This window comes from Pelodiscus sinensis, chromosome 22 (assembly GCF_052426305.1).
Source record: "Pelodiscus sinensis isolate ZL-2025 chromosome 22, ASM5242630v1, whole genome shotgun sequence".
Lineage (NCBI taxonomy): Eukaryota > Metazoa > Chordata > Testudines > Trionychidae > Pelodiscus > Pelodiscus sinensis.
In genome coordinates, this window is record NC_143073.1 from 25,712,703 (window position 1) to 25,734,845 (window position 22,143).

The window sequence follows — 22,143 nt, forward strand, 5'->3', positions numbered from 1 at the left end:
CGCGTGAACATCTCTAAAAGGGGAACTTGTGGTTACAATTGAAAGAAATGCCACACGGCACCCACAGCCCCCTCCTTTGCTGAGAAAACAAGATGTTCCCCAGGCTATCTTAGGACCTCCAGATACCATCTAAAGTAATAACACATTCTCGGTGATTAAAGGTCTAGAGAACATGACCTATGAGGGAAGGCTGAAAGAATTGGGTTTGTTTAGTTTAGAAAAGAGAAGACTGAGGGGGGACATGAGAGCCGTTTTCAGGCATCTAAAAGGGTGTCATAAGGAGGAGGGAGAAAACTTGTTCATCTTGGCCTCTGAGGATAGAACAAGAAGCAATGGGCTTAAACTGCAGCAAGGGAGGTTTCGGCTGGACATTAGGAAAAAGTTGCTAACTGTCAGGGTGGTCAAACACTGGAATAAATTGCCAAGGGAGGTTGTGGTATCCCCATCTCTGGAGATATTTAAGAGCAGGTTGGATAAATGTCTATCAGGGATGGTCTAGACAGTATTTGGTCCTGCCATGAAGGCAGGGGGCTGGACTTGATGACTCTCGAGGTCCCTTCCAGTCCTAGTGTTCTATGATTCTCTGTCAGCACACAGGCTTTCGTGGTTTGGCCTCCGTTACTCAGAAGAGCTGGATTGAACTGTCATTCTTTAATACTATAGTATAGCTATGTACTATTACAAAACTGTATTTCAAAAATACCACCTCTCTTACCGCTCACTTCCACCCAATCTCCCCTGCTGCCAAAGCGAACTTCCTACAGGGCAAGATCCCTCTAGGGCCTTGCACTCCGGCTAGAATAGAATAAAACAGTGAAAGGGTTAGAAGAATTTATAGGCTTACACACTGCCCAGATACTCCAGTGGAGCTACAGCCCATTGACCCAGCTGGCATCTGCCCCATTGACTCCAATGGAGCTACGGCCCATTGACCCAGCTGTGATCTGCCCCATTGACTCCAATGGAGCTATGGTCCATTGACCCAGCTGTGATCTGCCCCATTGACTCCAATGGAGCTATGGCCCATTGACCCAGCTGGGATCTGCCCCATTGACTCCAATGGAGCTACGGCCCATTGACCCAGCTGTGATCTGCCCCATTGACTCCAATGGAGCTATGGTCCATTGACCCAGCTGGGATCTGCCCCATTGACTCCAATGGAGCTATGGCTCATTGACCCAGCTGGGATCTGCCCCATTGACTCCAATGGAGCTATGGCCCATTGACCCAGCTGGGATCTGACCCATTGACTCCAGTGGAGCTATGGCCCACTGACACAGCTGGGATCTGACCCATTGATTTCAATGGAGCTACGGCCCATTGACAGAGCTGGGATCTGCCCCATTAACACCACTGGAGCTATGGCCCATTGACCCAGATGGCATCTTCCACATTCACTCCAATGGAGCTACGGATCATTGACCCAGCTGGGTTTTTCACTCCCTCTGTCCTCCAGGTTTGCACTGTCCCTCCTGAAACAGGGCAACTGGCACTGTCCCGGTTGTGACAAGACCCAAGCTCCCCGCTGCTCTGGGGAGGGGCACTGAGGGTTTTCCACATGGTCTCCTTCCCCTGGGCAGCCCCGTGCCTTGCTGGCTTTTCTCTCCCGCGGTGGCACAGCGATCTGAGGGACCCACTGAGCCTCCAACGGGGGCGATTGGTCCCATTCCTGGATCAACACAGCGCAGTCAGATCCTGTCTGGTCTTGGGGGGCTCCAAACACGCCCAACCCCTGCTGACGTGTGTCGCTTCACAGGGGTCCAGAAAGAGCTTCCCTGCCATGGCGCTTCCCTGCCATGGCGCTGCCCAGCCACCCCGCGCCGTCAGCTCGCCCTGTTCTGAGCTCTGAGGAACTGCAGTAAGTTGCCTCGTCTGCAGCTTTCACTTCCCCTCCCTCACGCCCCTCGCAGCTCATCTCAGTGCCCCCAGCGCTGACTCATTGCAGAACTGGGAGGCCTCCGCTTTGCATTTGTGTCACCCCCCAAAATTCACACCCATTTCTGCTCCCTGGTCAGATGAGGGAAAGAGACACGGAGCTCGTCTGCAGCCAGCGGCGCTCGAGAGCTGGTGTCTCTCCCCTGCAGAAGTTGGTCCAGTAAAAGCTTTTCCTTCCTGTCACATGTCAGGGGGGTCTGGGCACTAAAGAGGGTAAAATCGAGGTGAATTGCTCAGAACCAGGCTACGTCCAGCCCCCGACGGGGGTCCTTCCCCATGAGGCATGAAACCAGCCACACCGAGCACCTTAGGATATGTCTACACTAGCCACCCTAGTTCGGACTAGGGTGGCTAGTGTAGACATACCCTTACCTACCACCCTACAGAGAGGGCCAAGGGAGGGGTCTGATGAGAGCTGCTGGTTCTGTGTCTGCTACTCATGCACGGGTGTGGTTATAATCCAATTTCCCACCTCCCCATAGACAACCCAGTGATCCTGTGCCCCACCCCATCCTCCCTTACACAGGGGAGAGATTCTAACCCATCTCCCCACCTCCAAACAGGGTCTCCCAGTGTCAAAGGAGCAGCCACAGTCCCAGGGCAATTGGTACCTCGTGTCTCACACACAGGAGCCCCCTGGGCCAGTCCGTTGGCATCGACCATGGAAACGTTTATTAACACGAGAACAAGAAGGTCGGGAGCAGGGTTGCTCGGGGAATCCTGGGGCAGGCTCTCAGCAGAGCTGGTACAACCTGGCAGCTGGAACGTCTCCGGGTACGTCCCATGTCAGGCTGGGTCAGCAAATCCTTCCCGCCCTCTGTCCCCACCAGGGCGTGTGTGGAGCGGCGGGAGGAGTGAAGGCAAGATGGAGGCTCCCTCAGGACCCTTTTATTCCCTTGCCCGTGCAGAGGGAAACCCCTGTTCCCTGGGGCCTCCCCAGCGGGAGCTGGTCCCATCCCCAGTGACCCCTCTCTTGCTTTCGTGCCAGTAGCCATGATGGGCTGGCGGGTCTGCAGGTTCCCAGCCGCACCCCTCAGGTGAGTGTGGGGCCCCTGGAGAGCCAGCGTCCATGCAGCACGGCTAACTAGCACAGCCGCTCCTTGGGCAACCATCCCTCAGCACAGGTGGGGCAGGCCTGCAGCCGTCTCCCAGACACAAACATTTCAATGCAAGCCCATCCCGAGGGGAAGTAGAGAGATAGGTTAGAACCTCACAGCTGTGTCAGGTGGGGCTGGGGGGAACAGGGAGCGCTGGGGTGTCTGAGGGGAGGTAGGGGATGGGTTATAATCTCTCCCCTGTGTAAGGAGGGAACTGGGGGGGCATAGGGAACACGGGTGTGTGAGGAGAAGTGGGGGGATGGGTTATAACCACACCCGTGCTTGAATAGCACCCACTGAACCAGCAGCTCTCATTAGACCCTTCCCTTGGGCCTCTGCACCGAATTCAGGGCACATGCACCAGTGGGGGCGGCAGCCAGCTGCCTGCTCACATCCAAACCCAGCCCCGTGAGAGCTTGTGCGACCCGCACAGCCAGCCCAGGGGATTTCCCTGCGTGACATCCCCTTCAGACGAGGGCAGCTCGCTAGCTCCCCCTTCTCCAGCAGGTCCCTGGGCAGGTGCCCGGACTGAGGTGGGTGGTAAATGCCCCCTGCCAGGGCTCAGCTCCAGCCAAGCTGTCCCCAACCAGCGAAGTTGGCATTGGCGGGGTCCCTGCGTCCATACCTTCAACACAACGCCATCACGCGCATGGGGAGGATGGGTCAGGCCAGGGATAACAGAGGTGAGAACGAGCAAATGTCATTAATAGGCCAGGATGAGGCATGAATAGGTGCAAACACGCCAGCCACGGGGTAAGCATGCCCAGACGTTGTGTGGTGAGGGAAGGGCGGGGGGACCTGGAAGGAGGGTTTGGGTCCATATGCAGGAACAGCTCCCTCTCTCTCTCTCAATGGTTCGTTCTCGCTCATGGCTTCAGGCCTTAGCTGAGGTAACTCAAAGAGAGCGTCTGTCGGTTTCCCGTCATCTGTGTCTCCCTCTCGCACTAATGAACCAGGCCTGGCACTCTCTTGGCAGGCCAAAGGTGAGGCCGGTCCTTGGTCGTGAGCCACGGGGAGATCTGGGCAGGGTGTCTCAGCCGAAGAGCCCAACAGCACGTAGCACCAGGGGAATTGTTAGAACAACAGGAGGGCCCGTATTGCTTGGAGTCTGCTTCATTAATGTGCCAGGAAAGCTCTCCACGACGCTCCCTTGGGACTGGACTATGGGAGCCCATCTGAGTCAATAATAACGACCTCCTAAAATCAGGCTGTGCGGGTACAGGCTGCCCCTGGGGCTGTATTTGTGGGTCTGGGCTCTGCACAGGCCCTTTCCTCTCTACCTCTGAGAGCATGAGAATTAGAACTTAGTGGAACATGGAGTCAATGGAAGACCCAGGCGTCCTAGTTCCCGGTCCCCCCTGCTCTAACCACTAGACCCCACTCCTCCACCCAAGCCAGGAATAGAACCCAGGACCTTCCCGGCAGCGACTGGAGGTTTGGGTCTCAGTCCAGCCAGCAGTGGGGCAGGGGCATGTGGCCCAGAAGTGGGTCCAGAACACTGGACGTGTGGGGCTGGCAGGGCCCTTGGTGCAGAGGTGTGGCCAAGCCAACACAAACCAGTCCTGATGGTGTTGGGATTGAAAGTTTTATTCTTTTTATATTTGTATTTTAGGTTTAGTAATGTAGTAATGTAAGTATATGATTTCTTGTTTAAAGTGTAGTGAGTTGAGTAAGTAATGAGAGCGAGTTTTGGTATTGCGTCTATGTTAACGAGATTAGAAGAATGTTGGCAGTTGAAGTTTTAATTGTTTGATGTACAATGTCTTTTGCTTTGCCCAGTATGAGACGCTTTGTTTATACTGTCGTATTACGTTTTTCTTTGCAACATTTTGTGCAGATTGTTTATGTGTGAACGTGTCATGGAAGTGTGGCGAGAAAGGTGCGAAGGTTATTGCTCAGAACCAGATGGCCAAAGAAGAAGGGGTGAGCGTGGGTGAAAATACTTGTCAGCATCAAAGAAACCATCAATAACCACCAGTTCATGGCCAGGATCAAGGATTGACAGATAGGCAGATGGATGGCCCTAGAGCAGAGCAGGTACCCCTGAAAAACTATTTCACTAGGAGGGTGGTGAAGCACTGGGATGGGTTCCCTAGGGAGGGGGTGGAGTCTCCATCCCTAGGGGTGTTTAAGTCTCGGCTTGACAAAGCCCTGGCCAGGTTGATTTAGCTGGGATTGGTCCTGCCTAGAGCAGGGGGCTGGATGTGATGATCTTCTGAGGTCTCTTCCAGCTCTATGGTTCTATGGAAAGATGATTGATGACAGGTTGAGCCTTTGGAGATGTTTTGGGAGTGATTGGGGAAGCAGGACTAAGGGAGAGGGGATTTGTGTGGCCATTTCAGGGTTTGTCAGTAGCAGAGCAAGAGTCTGGTTCACTCTGACTCTTGCTAACGCGAGAGCCAGGAGAGACACTGCGCTCGCCTGGCTGCCTCGCTCTCCAGGATAAGAATGGAATGCCGGAGAACCTTGGAGATAAGACAGCATCCGATGGGGACTGAGTGGGCAGGGAAGTAATTGTGTGACGTTATACGTCACAGGAAGGTATGTATATTGGGTTTTAATTGTTTTGTATCTGAAGATCTGCTTATGCTGTCTTCCCTTGCAATATTGCTCGAATAAATTGCCTCTGGCGACTTGTTGCTTCACACAATGCAGAGTGACGGCTTGTTTTCTTCCACACAATTGACATCAAAACGATAACACGCCCGTCACAGGATGACGAAGCGGAATCCAGAGACTTCCACAGAGAAACGGATTATAAAAGCAGGGTGCCTTGCTATGAAGCTTTGGGTTCGTCTTGCCACCAACTTGAGAGGAGCATTGGATCAGGACCGACAAAGGCCCTGTTCCCCCCTGTGTTTGATGTGGCTGGCCACTAGATACAGACTCTGGACCGGTAACTAAAATGTCATCTGGCGGGACTGTGTGTGGTGTCCAGGTGCGTGAGTGACTGAAAGGCATATGCAATACATGCAGCGTACGGCTTTTTCCCCTATAAAAGATCTCGTGTCCTTCATTGAAGCGTAACAATGGGGCTTTGTCCAGCCTGGTGTTAAACCCCCCAGTGACAGGATCCCAACCCTGAACGGCCTCGGGACTTAGAGTTTCCTGCATCCAACCTCCATCGCCCTGCAGCACCTGAGCCCTTTCCCGCTTCTCCCCCATCGGGGACCTGGCGAATAATCGCTCCCTGGCCGTTGTATAAGGACCTCTCACACATTTCAGGGCTGTTATCCAGTCTGCCACCCCCCACGTCTCTGACTGAGCTCGCCCAGGTGCTTCCACCTCCTCTCCTGGAGCAGGTCTCCTAAACCTCAGAGCCCTTCTCTCGCCTCTCGGGGCCTCTTTCCAGAATGCAGCGCCCCTAACTGGGCCCAGGGCTCCGTGGGCTGTAGCGGTGCCGAGCCGAGCCAGACAAGGACTTCCCTGGGCCTCTTAACACTCCCCACGATGGCATTCACCTCGTTTGCAATGGCTTCGCATTATTGACAGAAGCAACATTCCTTGCCAGGCCTGGCCCACCCCTCTGGAAAGGGTCCTCCTTCGAAGGCTTGGTGGGACATGGGAACCCCTCTCCATGGGATGCATAGATTTCACTTGCAGGCTCTGGACTGAATTTAGGAGTTTCTGGCTGTTCTTTGGGTACTGGAAATGGCTGCTGTAGTGGACGGTAAAATCATAAGGCAGGCACTGAGATACTACAGGGATAGCCAAGGTATAAAACCTTGGGATAGGGAGATTGGTGCCAATCACTCCAGTATCCCACTGCTGACACCAGTATCCCACTGCTGACGACAGTGCCACTGCTCTGCTGGGTGGGAGCAAAATGTCTGACCTTGAAAGATGATGTCCCAGCATTCTCCACCGGCTCCGGTTCCTAGTGATGCTGGGAGCTGGTGTATTTTTCACTTTCCATTTCCTAGTCATGTGGACTTTCCCCAGAATTGCTGAGCCTGGGCCGTGTCAATACAATGGGCCATAAATGAGCTAAGGGAGGCGTGGAAGGTTTATTTACTCTCTCACAATAACCAGGCAACTTCCTCTTACCAGGCTTTGGCCTCAAGGCCAGGAATGTCTCCTGTAAATGTCACAATTGCCCTGAGCTCCTGTGTAATGCTGCTGCTCAGCTGAGAGTCGGCTCCCGGGCCTCACCCCCTCGTTACACTCACTCTGCATGGCCACTGCTCCCCCAATCCCCAAGCAGTGCAGCTGCCCAGGGGCCGAGCCCCAATGTAAACGCTCTGAGTCGATTCCAGCCCCATTTTACAGCAGTGGTGTCGTCTGCCCAGTGGGTCGGCGCGGGTGTGAAATCAGACGACACGGCCTGAGCTGTCCCACCCCAGACATGGCTGCATCTCAGCTCTGGGAAAAGTTTCCTGTGTAAACGGCGCCCCCCCTCCCCCTCATGGCCCACCCCAGAGACAGCTGCTTGGCAGCCGTGGGGGATTAGCAGACTGGCAGTTGCAGGGTCCCTGTGCCGAGGCTCCAGCCAGGGTGGAAAATGAACCCCCCTTCTCCATTCCCAGACCCTCAGGAGCACAGCTCAGAGGTGCGCAGAGAGCCAGGCAAAACGCTGGGAGCGCCCCAATCGTGTGCGGCCGGGCCCGGCCCCGAGCAACCGGAGAGTAACAAGACATGTGGGGCTGCGATTTCCCAGCCTGATTTATTCGGTGCAGTTGCCAGTGCGCAGAGAGGCTCCTGCCAGCCGAGCGGTGCCAGGACAGATACTCGGCAGCAGGACCCGGACATCAGCCCCCAGCACAAAGGGCCCCTAGGGCTTGGTACAACAGGGAATTTGGGCTTTGATGCCATCACTGGTGGATCCAGCTTGAGCATTTCTTCCCTTCATCCGGCCAGCAGCAGGAACAGGAGTGTGGGGGGAGGGAGGTTTCCCCATAACCACCCAGCCAGGCCCAGGGACATGAGCTAACACCAGAGTGGGGCGGGGGTGGGGTCTGCAGGATCGCTTGTAGCAGGGGTGGGCAAGCATTTTTTGGAGGGGGGCACTTTATGAATTGTGGGTAGTGGTCATGGGCTGGCTCCTCCCCCAGAAAGGGCAGGGCCCCAGATCGAGGAGTGGGGCCTTGGACAGAAGGGGGGGTACTTCTAGGGGCCACACACCCTGGGACGGAGGAGGAGACTCTGCTTGCTGACCCGCCCCCCGAGACCCTCCTCGACTGTGCTCCATGCATTGATGAAGGATCGCAAACCCACAGGGGCCCCTACAGCAAAGGGGTCGGGTCCCCGGCTAAGCAGCTATTGGAATCCTACTGGGATGGCTCTTGGAACCTCAGCCCCTCCGCCCGTCGGTGATTTTGGGGAATCCATAAATAATCAATAGAATTAACATAAGAATCACAGGTCGGGCCACAGCGCGCAAGCGTCAGGAGCCACCGGGCCCGGGCAGGGTGGGGGGTCAGGACAGCAGCTTCACCAGCAGCAGCCCCGTGAGGCCCGGCAGGAAGAGGGCGAAGGGGACCTGCCCCGGAGCCGGGCTGGCGCCGCTGGTCGTAGCAGTGGTGGGCTTGGGGGTGGACTGGGGGCTGGGCTGGGTGGGGATGCTTTCTGCTTTTTTAATGATCCCCTCCGTGAACGTGAACATCCCCAATTGCTGTGGGAGGTTTTTTGTAATGGCATCTGCAGACGGAGTGGCGCAACCTAGGGCTGCAAATTTTGTGTCCGGAGAAGCTGCAGCTGTTGGAGAAAATCAACCTGTTATTGGGTTCTGGCAGCTCTGGATCCTCCTCCACCGCATCCCCTTTTCCCCCCAGCCAGCGGTTCCCACTCTGCCCCCCTTCCTACCTGCTCCGGCTGCACCAGGTCATGGCCAGGAAGGCACCAGTAACCCTCCTGCCTCCCCTGCACCCCACAGGAGCCTGGCGCCGGGGTTGGGAACGGAGCTGTGGCCAGGGCGGCTCCTTCCCCAGCGCGGCGCCACCGGGGAACACGCCGGCTTTCCCCACCCCCGACAGCCCCCCGCTTGGTTCAGTTATTTTATAACCACCGCAGAGCCCCGGGAGCCCTGGGCCACACTAAGAGCAGGAGCTGCCCACGGAGCAACAGCAGCTTAGCTCCACCTTACACATCAAGGGGGAAGGGACTAGTGGTTAAAGCAGTGGGGGAAGGGGAAGAGCCAGGACTCCAGGGTTCTCTCCCCAGCTCTGCATCACTGACATCACAACCCTTCCCCAGCAAGTACCCCGCTGCCATCGCCCCCGGAGCAGGGCGGCATCGCTGGGGGGGAGCTGGGCTGGGAGGGAAACATCCCAATTCCTCTCTGCTTCCCTCCAGCCAAAATCCCCTTCACTACTCCTCCCACCAAGGGCTCGGCCCAGCCGAGGGGCCTGGGAGGTTCTAGGAGCCCGTCCCAGGGTGCCTTGCAGTGATGCTGCTGTCCCGCTGCCCAGGGTCTGGGGCACTGCCCGGGGTAGAAGGTTCCCCAGCTCCCTCCCACCCCACGGCTCACTGGCAGGATTTACCTTTCTTGAAGGTCCCAATCAAATTGACGCAAAAAGTCTCCTCCCCTTTGCAAGGGGTGATTACGGGGATGCAGGTGCTGGCGCCCACAGCTTGGCAGGATGGGCACTGCAGCCCATTCGGGGAGTCTTTCACCTGGGGCACTGAGAATCGGGAGACACACGATTGCGGGGGAGTTAAACCTCATAGAACCCGTATTGTGCGCCCGCGGCCCTGGCTTGCCAAAGGCCCCCACCCTGGCCAGAGGGCGTTGATCTGTCCATCTGTCACCCAGCACCTTCTGCACCCCACCGCCGATGGGTTCCTGCCTTTCCGGGTGTTCCTGGGCCCCAGAGCCAGCGCCCTGCTGTGTTTGGAGAAATCAGACCCACCCTCCTGCCATCTGATCAGCCCAGCAGCCTCCGGGCCTGTCTCAGACCCAGCGCTGGATAATCTGTGCCCGGCTGTGTTATTTTCCTTGGCTCTGGGTGGCTGAAGTCCCCCTTCGCTTCCAAGTCCTGGGCTAGGTGTGTTGTTCATAAAAACCCTCATCTGCCTCTTCTTCCCGGTTAGCTGGTGTGGGGCCGACCCTGCCCTGGAATCCCCCCTTGAACCTTTTATCCCTGCCCATAGACTGGCAACCTGCCCGGCTCCTATTCCCATCTTGGCCTAAGAGCTGGTGCAGACGCCTTTGTACACCGGGTAGCCCCCAGCCCCCTCCCCACCTGCCCTGGGCCAGAGGTGCCAATTTCCCAGCCACGGCCGAGCGTCTCCCAAGGCTCCGACTCCGGTGACGCCGCAGCCGTGAGCTGTCCCGGATCCCGGAGCAGGAAATCCGGGGGGTTGGGAAATGGCCAAGGAGGCTGGTTTCAATTCTTCGCTCAAGAACCGACGGGGACAAACTGGCAGCACGGGACAGGCCTGGGGCTGGGAACCCGGCGCCCACCCCCAGGAGAGGCAGGTCCTGGAGCCGGTTCCCAGCAGGAGGAGGGGAAAAGAAAGGCCCCTGGTGTGAAGGGGGAGCCTGATAGGTTCAGGGAGCTTTAGATCTGAGCCTGTCCCAGCAGCTGCTCCTCAGATTTTGACCCCGACTATTCAACCCCCGCAAACCCCCTCCCCCACCTGCTTGGAGACTCGCCAGCCACAGGGATTTCCCTGGAGACAGAAATGACACAGGAGTACATGGAGTCTGGGGCAACCAAGGGGGAAACAGGAACAAAGACAAGGATGCCGGGGCTTGTCCACATGAAGAGTTTGACTGCAGTTGGGTCTAAAACTCTGCCGGGGGTGAAGATACCTTGAGCCAGACTAGCTGTCCCATGCACCCTGCTGAGGTGCATGAACCACTCATAAAACCACAGACCCCAGGGTGGGCAGAGCCCTCATGAGTCATTGAGTCAGCCCCCTGCCCAAGGCAGGACCAACCCAACTCAATCATCCCAGCCAGGGCTCGTCCAGCCGGGACTGAAACACCCCTAGGGACGGAGATTCCACCCGCACCCTAGGGAACCCAGCCCAGGGCTTCACCATCTGCCTAGGGAAATCGTTTGTCCTAATCATCAACCTAGACCTCCCCCACTGCAACTTGAGCCCCATTGCTCCTTGTTCTGCCATCTGCCCCCACTGAGAACAGCCTCTCTCCAGCCTCCTTGGAACCCGTTCATGGAGTTGCAGGCTGCTCTCAAATCCCAGATCAAGCCTCTCTTCTGAAGAACAAACAAGCCCCAATCCCTCAGCCTCTCCTCATAAGTCATGTGCTCCAGCCCCTGAATTATTTTGGTCGCCCTCCCCTGGACCCTCTCCAATGCGTCCACCTTCTTTCTATAGTGGGGGACCCAGAACTGGACACAATACTCCAGATGTGGCCTCCCCAGAGCCGAATAAAGGGGAATAATCACTTATCTAGATCTACTGGCAATGCTCCTCCTAATACCCCCCTAATATGCCATTCGCCTTCTCAGCTACAAGGGTGCCCTGTTGACTCATCTCCAGCTTCTCATCCACTGGAATCCCCAGGTCCTTTTCTGCAGAACTGCTACTTAGCCAGTCGGTCCCCAGCCAGTAACAATGCCTGGGATTCTTCCATCCCAAGGGCAGGACTCAGATTTCTTTTGGTCCAAACTTCCAATGTGTGCAGGTCACACTGGATTCTCTCCCTGCCCTCCAGTGTATCTACCTCTCCTTCATGTGCTTTGAGCTCATCCTCTTTGGAGGCAATCGAAGGACCCATTCCCATGGCTCCCCGGAGTGCTAGGCCCCCATCTTCCCACCCAACACTGTCGAACGGTTCCTGGGAACCAGCCTCTACCGAGGGGCAGGAAAACAGACCCTGCATTTACCTGTTAGGGGATCCTTGTTACATTGATCCGCGTTGCATTTTTTGGTGCTGATCCTCACATACCGGCCCGGCTCAGCAGTGAATGTGAGCTGTCCGTCTAGGCTGCTGGCAAAGTTAGTCATGCATCCTCTGGAGAAGCCCTTGACTGCTGTTGTCCCTTCTGTGTGAATGAAAGAGGGGAAAGAGCTGAGAGCCTGGGCGTGGAGAGGATTTGAGCTGGAGCAGGGAGATGATTTTACCTCAGCGCTTGCTACTGGAGGTGGCCCAGCTGGGGGCTCGGCGGAGCCAGGAGCTCGTATCCTCTGAGGTGAAAGTGTTTGGGGAGCAGTTGGCTGGGCACAAGGGTTCCCCTCCCCAGTCTCCTTTTCCACCCCCCTCAGAAAGTGCGTTTCTCCCCGGCGCAGCTTTGCTTCCTCCCATGCAGCCAGCCTGGGCGGGGCTGAAAGCCCAGTATGAAATCCCATCAATAGCGCCCAGGGTGCAAACTCTGGCCCTGACTGACGTCCACTGGTGTGTGCATAGACTCCTAGAACACTGAACGGGAAGGGACCTCGAGAGGCATCGAGTCCAGTCCCCGCCCTCACGGCAGGACCCAGCCCCACTTAGACCAGTGCTGGGCAAAATACGCCCTGGGGGAACGGATCTGGCCCACTAAGCCACTGGATCTGGCTTTGGTTCGAACTAACACGTCCCGACGACATCATGTTAATGAAACGCGGGATATTTAAATCCTCGCTTCATTAACTACTTCAGTTGCCTACATTTGCATCCCTAGTCTGAACTAGGGAGCAAATGTAGATGTACCCTTTTAGATACCTTAAAACTGATGTCATGTCCCCTCTCAGTCTTCTCCTTTCCAAACTAAACCAGCCCAATTCTTTCAGCCTTCCCTCATAGGTCATGTTCTCTAGACCTTTCATCATTCTCGTTGCTCTTCTCTGGACCCTCTCCAATTTCTCCACATCTTTCTTGAAATGTGGCACCCAGAACTGAACACAATACTCCAAGGCTACGTCTACACTGGCCCCTTTTCCAAAAGGGGCATGGTAATTTCAGAGATCGTAATAGGGAAATCCGCGGGGGATTTAAATATCCCCCGTGGCATTTAAATAAAAATGTCCGCCGCTTTTTTCCAGTTTTTAGAAAAGCCGGAAAAGAGCGTCTAGACTGGCCCCGATCCTCCGGAAAAAGCGCCCTTTTCTGGAGGATCTTATTCCTACTTTGAAGATCCTCCGGGAAAGGTCGCTTTTTCTGGAGGATCGGGGCCAGTGTAGACGCTCTTTTCCGGCTTTTCTAAAAGCCAAAAAAAAGCGGCGGACATTTTTATTTAAATGCCGCGGGGGATATTTAAATCCCCCGCGGATTTCCCTATTACGATCTCTGAAATTACCATGCCCCTTTCGGAAAAGGGGCCAGTGTAGACGAGCCCCAATTGAGGCCTAACCAGCACAGAGTATAGCAGAAGAATGACTTCTCGTGTCTTGCTCACAACAATCCTGTCAATGCAGCCCAGAACCATGTTTGCTTTTTTTGCAACAGTGTCAAACTGTTGACTCAGATTTAGCTTGTTACACTCTGACCCCTAGATCCCTTTCTTCAGGATCCTTCCTAGGCAGTCGCTTCCCATTCTGTGTGTGTGAAACTGATTGTTCCTTCCTAAGGAGAGCACTCTGCATTTCTCCTTATTAAACTTCATCCTATTGACCTCTGACCATTTCTCTAGTTTGTCCAGATCATTGTGAATTCTGAACCTGTCCTCTAAAGCACTTGCAGCCCCTCCCAACTTGGGATCATCTTACAACTGCATCTTTTTTTCCTGGTGCTTTGCAGCTGACTAATGGGGTCAGAGAGCATAAACTGGGGGGCTGTGCCATGTGCCTGGGCTGGGCTGTGAGGGGCTGGCCGTGGCGGGGAGGAGGGTGGCCCAAGCTGGGGTGAGATGGGCCAGGGTTGATACAACATCACCTACCTAGTGTGTTTTCTGCTGCCACGGTATTGCAGCCGCCATTGGCCTCTGCTGTGCACTCTTTCCCTGCCTCAGCCTGGCAGTTGTCTCCATTTATGAAGCATGTTTGACATGTTAGTCCTGGAGAAAGAAGAGTGAGTGTTTCCTTCGCTCTGTGGATGTCATGTGTGCGCTGACACATCCCTGAGCCCGCAACCCCCTGCTCCCAGCAAGCTGAGGGACTTAGGGGCTCATGACTTCCAGGACCCTCTGCAATGGGACAGTTTCAGCCACAGGACCAGCAGTACCCAGTAGAGGGCAGACTGGTGATGGCTGAAGGGGGCGGTGCTCCTCCTAAGCTCCACCCTCCAAATAAGCCCCGCCCACCTAAGAGGTCGTTCCCATGATGCAGATATTCCCAGTACTGGAGAGTGACTCTCCTCACACTGCCTGGGGCTCCTGGCAACCCCCCATTGCCATGAAACCACCCAGCCTCATGCCCTGTATGCCATGGGCTCCCCATCTGCCCAGCAGGATCCCGCATGCTCAGGACTGTGTGTGCCTTCTATTTCCTATGCCCCATCCCAGGGTCCTCCATTCTCCCCCTGGCTCCGTGTGCCCCCAGTGCATCCCTCCCCCATCCTCATCCTTCCTTCTGTCAGGGACCCCAGCTGCCCGGGGGGCGCTAGGCAGAACGGGGCTGGGGGGAAGGGTGTGAGGGGTGGAAGGTGCCAGTGGCTCCACCAATCGGTGCATTGATCTACACACAGGGTTGGGGGGGGGAGTGTAGCTAGGCTGGCCTGATGCCAACAGCTCTGTGTGTCCTCGACTTCCCTCTTCCTGTTATCTAAGTCCCCCCAAGTCCTCAGGGTTCAGCCTGGAGGTGTCTAGAGCATCCCCAGAACTGCTGAAGCAGGGATTGCAGTGCTCACATGCTCTCCTGGGGCAGAAATAGGGGAGTACCGGGGAGGGGAGAGCATCCAGGCTGTCTGAGCTGCCGCCCAGCCAGCAGAGGTGTCCAACAAGCAGGTGTGGGGGGCAGAAGCCAACTGCCTTGGCCCAGAGCCTTGTGGGTGTTGCTCACCAACGGGCAGGCTCTGATGGGCTGGCTCCCGGGGTCACACTTCGATTACAGGGCCTTGAGTCTCCAAGACATGAAGGGGGTTTCAGGGAAAGACACACCCCTGTGGGTGCACTCAGCCGTTCCCAGTCTGGGGAAAGGGAAGGGTGGAAATTGCTGGGCAACAAAAACCAGAACAAAAGGCCCCCTGGAGTGGATGCAGCTGGACCGAGGTGGGAACGTTCCCCTCGGCCTGGACACCCTGGCTCAGGAGGTGAGCCCCTTGGGGGAGGGAAACCCCCTTCCACTGGGGCAGGCGGCGTCTGCACTACGGGCTCTGCCAGCCCCGCTCCAGGCCCCGCTACCATAACCGCCGTGTGGACAGGCCCTTGCGCCCAGAGTTACTTCCAGTTTCCTTCACGTGTGGGAGGGGCCCTGGTCAGGGAGCCGAGGAGTGTGAGGGGTCCAAGTCCAGGAGGGGTTAAGCGGCTGCAGCCATGGACGACTTACCTTGGACACTGGCTGTGGCTAGGAGAACAGTGAGGAGGCAGAGGAGCCAGGAAACCCCCATGGTGCTGGGAGGAGCTGGGGGCTGGGCTGGGAGCTGAACGGAGCCTTCTCACGGCTGGTGCAGCGAGCTCTGCCGGAGGGGAGCAGGAGAGAGTCAGGACAAAATTAGGCTGGAAAGGGAATTCGAGCCGAGATTAGGGGTGGGGGAGAAGCACCAGACAGCAGAACCGCACAAACACCCGATGGTTTGGCTCCCTGGCAGTTCAAATATTGGGAAACATCACGTTGGGGTGACCCAAACCTCTCGTCCTCAGAAAGGCCAAAAAACAGCGCCAGCTCCTTTCTGAGCATTTGCAAGATTCACGTTGGTCACAGAATGAAAAGTCCCGCCCACATGGCAAGGCACAGAGAGGTCAGGTTGGGAAAAGAGCAAAGCGCCTCACTCTGGCCGTGTGACACCAAACGATGCCATTTCTCAGGGTTGTTTCTTGTATTTTTTCCCTGCTGAAGCGCGGTGGCGAAATTGACACAAATTGCTGACTCATAGACTCACAGACTCATAGACTTTAAGGTCAGAAGGGACCATTATGATCATCTGGTCCGACCCCCTGCACAGTGCAGGCCACAGAATCTCACCCACCCCTCCTAGAATAATCCTCTCACCTAGATCTCAGATATTGAAGCCTTCAAATACTTTGAAGACCCCAAGATGCAGAGAGTCCTCCAGCTGTGATCTGTGCCCCATGCTACAGAGGAAGGCAAAAAACCTCCAGGGCCTCTGCCAATCTACCCTGGAGGAAAATTCCTTCCCGACCCCAAATATGGCGATCAGCTAAACCCTGAGCATATGGGCAAGACTCACCAGCCAGACACCCAGAAAGTTCTCAATCAACCCAAACCCTCATTTTCAATGGAGAAAAGTGTCAGATGGAACATTTCCCCCTCTCTGGCTGCCCCCCTTGCCACAGGCCTGCCCAGGTGTGACAGAGGGGAAGGGCGCTCCTATAGATGGTCCTTGTAAGTCGTTATGGAAGGAATCAGAGTTACAAGCAAAGCCAAGATGACAAATGCAGTTTGTGACAGACACGGGGCCATGACCTGCCCCTGCATCACGTCCTGTTACATCAATGGAGCTGCAGCCCATTGACCCAGCTGGATCTGCCCCATTGACTCCAGTGGAGCTACGGCCCATTGACCCAGCTGGGATCTGCCCCATTGATTCCAGTGGAGCTACGGCCCATTAACCCAGCTGGGTTCTGCCCCATTGACTCCAGTGGAGCTACGGCCCATTGACCCAGCTGAGATCTGCCCCATTGACTCCAGTGGAGCTATGGCCCATTGACCCAGCTGAGATCTGCCCCATTGACTCCAGTGGAGCTACGGCCCATTGACCCAGCTGGGATCTGCCCCATTGACTCCAGTGGAGCTATGGCCCATTGACCCAGCTGAGATCTGCCCCATTGACTCCAGTGGAGCTACGGCCCATTGACCCAGCTGGGATCTGGCCCATTGACTCCAGTGGAGCTATGGCCCATTGACCCAGCTGGGATCTGCCCCATTGACTCCGGTGGAGCTACGGCCCATTGACCCAGCCGGACCCCTCGACAGTCCAAATCAATTACATCAACCAGTTCATTTCTGCTCCTGATTCCTGGGACCCTGACTCTCACTCACAGTGAAGATCAATGAATGCCGGCTACTTCGCTGCTTTTTGTGCTTTAAAAACCATTTGATTTCACTCTGGGCCCATCCCACGTGCAAGGCTCCCTGTGCTCTGCAGCCAATCATCACCACTGGTGAGCAATCGTGCAACCCGCCTTGGGAACACTTACCGTGGGCGCCGCACGGCTCCACGCACCGCAGAGTCCTTGAGGCGAGGCTGCAGCCAGGGCCCCTTCCCTCTCTATATATCGCCCAACGCCAGCGCCTGAGTCAGCACGGAACGGGGAACAAAGGTGAATGATTGACTGAGGGGACAGGACCCTCCACGGGGCCCCTCCCTCTTCCAATACAATTGAGATTAACCCTCCGCCAACCCACCCGCCTGCGTTTTATGGGACTTCTCCTGTCCCCGCCTGCTGGATCCGGCAGCAGAGATAAGGGGCGATACTCCGCTGGAGGAGCGACTGTTTGCACGCGAGAGGCCTCTCTCCAGAGCCCGAGTGGCTGTAAATACTAGAACAATGGTACACTCCCACAGCTGGGAATCCGGCTCCGGCAATTGACCCAGGGGGGTGGGGTGGGATGCTCAGAACGAAACTCCAGCTGGCCTTGAAGTTGGCTTCTTACGAGCGCTCCCCTCCCATTCCCAGAACGGCTACATTCCTTCGCCTTCCACTGCGTCAGCAGGCCATGGGGCAGATTTTATTTGCCCCCCGCCCTTCCCCCAGGGAGGTTCCATCCCGCTGGCTCTCGGGGGATGTCACAGCCGGAGACGTGAGCGGAGAAGGGCGCTCTGGCCGTGGGGGGATTCCAGGCCAGTGCTGCCAGTAGAGACGAGCTGGGGGCAGGGCTGGGGGCTGGCTGGTGCCCAGTGGGATGGAAAACTGGGGTGTTATTTCCAACCCTCAATCTCCTGGCTCAGGTGTTGCTAGGACGCGGGGTCTGTCTGTGGCTGGAGCTGCAGCCTTGTTCGCCAGGCTCTCGAGTGAACTCACATGAGTCAGATCGGGTCCACGCTTCTGCCGGCACAGCTGGGAGGGTCCGGGCACGTGATTGGCTGGCTCACCACCAGATGGAGACCAGCAAACCACCCCTTGACCCATAGGCCCAAAGAACAGGGGGGCTCACGCAGGACCGGGAGGGGATATGGACTCTTGGTGCGACGCTCTGACTTGGGGCCTGCCATTGACGGGGGAGGTCGGGCGATCACAGAACAGCCTCCCGAGCAAGGGAAGGATTCAAACTCTGCCTCACACCTGCCAATCCCAGCGGCTCGGCCTGCACAGCTCAGCATGGGGATGGCCCATGGAGGGGCCAATCCCAGCCTGTCGGACCCATGTGGGGGGCAAATAGCTCCTCCTCCACCCAGCCAAGGAGGGCCTGGCCCAAGCCCCCGGCTGGAAACTGGGTCTGGCCAAGGCCACCCTGGAAATCATGGTTGGGTGTTGAACCAGGAGGGGAATTAGCCTCCGGAACGACCTCCCCAGGGTCCTGGTGGATTCTCCAGCCGGGCCCGCGCCGACGGCCGGACGAGGGCCTGCGGCTCAGACTTGCGCTCGGCAGCACGCGGGGGAGGGTCCCTGACACGGGAGGTCAGACAGGATGGCCCCGCGGGCTCTGTCTGGCCTGGGAACCAGCCCCCCTGGGATCCCAGCTTGGAGTGTGGCCTGGTGCTCTGCTCTGACCCCAGTCCTCGCCAAGCCCCAGCTCTCCCGAGCGGCTCCGCACTGCTGTCATGTCTGGCAGGCCTGGCACCCGCTGCCTTGGCTCTGGGCTCAGCCCTGGCTCCCTGTCGGCATGACTAGGCTGAGCACCCCAGCGCTTGCTCCTCTCCCCAGCCCTCACGGCTACTGTCCCCTTAACTCTGCCCTCCGTGGCCTCAGACAGCCCCCGCTCACCCAGAGCATGGGCCCTCCAGTTCTTGACTCCCTCATTGGCCCGCTTCCCTGTCAATCAGACTGAGCTGGGGGGCTGGCCTTGCCCCAGTGGTCCTGGGGCCTGTCAGTCTGATGACCCTCTCTGGCCCGTCCCCTTTCCTTTCCAGTTTTCACACTTGCTCAGTGGGCTCCCTACCAAGAGCCATTACTGGCAAGGTCCCTCTGGCCCCGCAGGGGGGCTGGGGTTGGGGGCACCGGCCACGAGGTGGGCAAAGGTCTCCAACCAAAGCTGCCCCAGGCTCTGTCATGTCCCACCCCAGCCCTGCGTGGCATCATGGCCCCGCCTTGGACGGTGAATCACCCCACGACAGACAGCAGTGGCCTGGCTAAATCCAGGGTCCCGATACCCAGCCCCCAGCTCCCCCCGCACTGTAACCACTAGACGCCCCCTCCCAGCGCTGGGGCTGAAACCCCAGAGCCCTGGCTCCCAGGAGGGAGAGGTGGGCTGGGTTCTCCATCCTTAAATCACGGCACCTTTCCAAAGGCGGTGGCTCACCCCCTCCCCATCCCTCCCCCATGGGCTGTGTGCGGAACTCCCCCGGGCTGTTATGTGGCACAGGATGCCTAGGAGGTCATAGGGGACTGACTCACCCGTCCCCTCTGGCCTTAGGGGCTAAGAAATGAAATGAAGCTCTAGGGAGCAGCCGGGTTAGTCTGTGACAGGATAAACTCAACCCACAACCCACGGGCTGGTAGCACCGTGCAGACTAACAACACACGTCAACCGGATCATGAGCTTGGGTGGCCAAGCCCCCGTCTTCAGGGGACCGGAGTCTGAAATGAAATCGGCGTTCAGCATCCAGCCCCCGCTCAGCTTCGGCTCTGACACCCGACCGGTGTCTCCTGCATCAGCTGGATCCCTTGGGTGGGACCTCGGAGAGGCAGAGCGGGCAGGCGAGCGAAGGGTTAAATCCGAGCGGGGCCCGCGGGAAGGAGCGGCACCTGGTTCCCATCGCTCCAGCCCCTTTTCGGGGAAATTGTTGTCCGCTGGGTTATCAGAAATGGGAATCAGAAAGTGATTTCACTTTCCATATGATGCTGCTTGTAGCTGAGGGATCTGGGGCTGGGCCGGGAGAGGAAAGGAAGAAGCCCCGTCCCTGTGCTGCCCAGACAACAACCCCCCAGCTCCCCACCCCAGCCCCTGTGCCCAGCCAACCCCTGATTCCCTGTGCCAGCCAGCCCCCTGCCCCATCCCCTGAGCCCAGCTGCCCCCGAGCCCCAATGCCCAGCCAGCCCCCGTCCCATCCCCTGTGCCCAGCCAACCTGATTCCCTGTGTCAGCCAGCCCCCTGCCCCATCCCCCATGTCAGCTGCCCCCCCGATCCCCTGTGCCCATCCCCCCGCCCCATCCTCTGCACCATCCAGTTGCCTCCCTGATCCCCCGTGCCAGCTACCCCACCACCACAAATGCACAGCTCTGTGCGCAGCACCACAACTGCCCACTCCCCCCCTACAGAGCCCCCCACCCTAGTGCCCCAAGACCGGGAGCTCTTCCCTGCCCCCTCCTCACCCTCACCCTCACTGACGCCCCAGCAAACCCCGAGTGAGGACCCCATGGAATGGAGGGGGGATGGGAGGGGCTCTCAGAAAGTCCTCCCCTCCCCCTTCTGGGGGTTAGAAACCGGCTCCCTTCCGGCCCCAGCAGAGCCTGCCAAGGCTCCTCTCATCTGTAGAGCTCAGGTTTGGGGCAGGCAAGGGGGTGGGGGGAGCCTATTGCCACTGATGTGGGAGGAGAGGTTAGCATGGCACAAGTCCCCTCGGGGAACCCCCCCCCCCCCGTGTGCTGATCTGCCACCAATGCCCCCCTTCCTGCTCCCTGGGGCTCTCCCGTCCTGCTGAGCCAGCTCCTCTGCTCTCCCTAACCAGTGCTGGGGTCCCTGTGCCCCCGCAGAGCAACGCAGACACTGAACCAGCCCAGCCCTGGGGGGACTCAGCTCTCAGGGCCCCCCCCCCAGGGGACTCACAAATCCACCTTGCTCCATGTGAGCAAACGCAGGGGCAGCCCAACGCGCCGGACGAGGGTCTGGGGACACCACGGAAAAGTCGCCCTTTCCCGAAGTGCATCGGGAGGGCAGAGAGATGCACAGGGGTCGCTCCCGGCCCCGGGTCACGAGGATCGGCGCGGGGCCGGAGAGTCAGCGCAAGCGGCGCCAGGAAGTACGAACAGTCGGATTTCGATGGTTGCACCAAAGCGTCAGGTCACAGCAAGTTCCTAAATTAACACGCAAACGCTTGACTGAATTGGGAGTTAATTAAACCCTCCGCTCGTCTGAATCCACGAAGGACCTCGGTGCCTGCACAGTCTGACCCGAAGCAGCTGTTCTTATTCCAAGTCAATCGCCACGTTCCCCGCTGTTTCCAGGTTCTTCGCACCCTCTCGGGATGGGCCGGGCAGCCTCATAGGCCGGGGGCTTCTTATTGCTCAAATAGACGTTCCCCCGGGACGGAATCCCCCACCCCCTGGGAACACCCAGACTCAGGATGGATTCCAGTACCACGTGGCATGGGCCCAGGCCTTCCTCGGACCAATCACGGGCTTGGGTGTCCGGGACACACACGCCCCTTCGCAAGGCGTTGGTCTGAGTGCCGAGCCGTTACGCTCTGGCGTCTCGTTAGCACACGTAGAATTTGAAACTGATCCGCACTTTGTATTTCTAACAGGCCGTGCAAGACTAACGCACGCGCGAAAACGGGACACACGCCGTCCCCAAGTGTATCGGTAAAACTGGGCCTCGGAGGGGTCGCCGGAGGAGTCTGACCCCCCTCTCCTGGTCCCAGTACACTGCTCCGTCTCAGTCCTGCGCTATTTGCCCTTGGCTGGGTTTGAACTCTGCCCCTCAGCTACAAAGGGCCTTGGGGCCAGCGTGCTGGGCTCAGCCTGGGCTATGAAAACAGTCCACTCCAGCTCCCAGGAAAAGGGGGGCTGAACCCCCTGTTTGGAGCTCTACACCCCCCTTTGTTGTCTCTGGCAAGGTCGCTGTCGCTGTCTTAGCTTGTCTGGTTCTTCTCCTCTCTGCTCCAGTCTCTCACTCTGCAGCCTCCCCTGGCTTCCTGTTAAAAGCCTCAGGTGCAATCAGCTGGCTCTGACTGATTTACAGCAGCCCTATCGCCTCCGCTCCTGATTAACCGGGGCTGCTCCTGCCTTTCAGTGCTGCCTTTCTCCCTCGCGTTTGTAGTCCTCCCGCCTGACCCTTTAAAAACAAC

The 22,143-nt window shown here is 57.6% G+C and overlaps 1 protein-coding gene across 1 annotated transcript; it reads right to left on the reverse strand.

Moving 5' to 3' along the window:
- Positions 1 to 7,682: 7,682 nt before the first annotated feature.
- On the reverse strand, positions 7,683 to 20,083 carry LOC142819734 (phospholipase A2 inhibitor and Ly6/PLAUR domain-containing protein-like). Its single transcript, XM_089772647.1, has 6 exons — positions 17,174 to 20,083; positions 15,342 to 15,471; positions 13,796 to 13,912; positions 11,828 to 11,986; positions 9,512 to 9,652; positions 7,683 to 8,726 (listed from the first exon to the last, which is right to left on the reverse strand). The coding sequence occupies exons 2-6, from the start codon at positions 15,400 to 15,402 to the stop codon at positions 8,449 to 8,451; spliced, it is 756 nt and encodes a 251-aa protein (XP_089628773.1). The 5' UTR covers positions 15,403 to 15,471; positions 17,174 to 20,083; the 3' UTR covers positions 7,683 to 8,448.
- Positions 20,084 to 22,143: the final 2,060 nt, after the last annotated feature.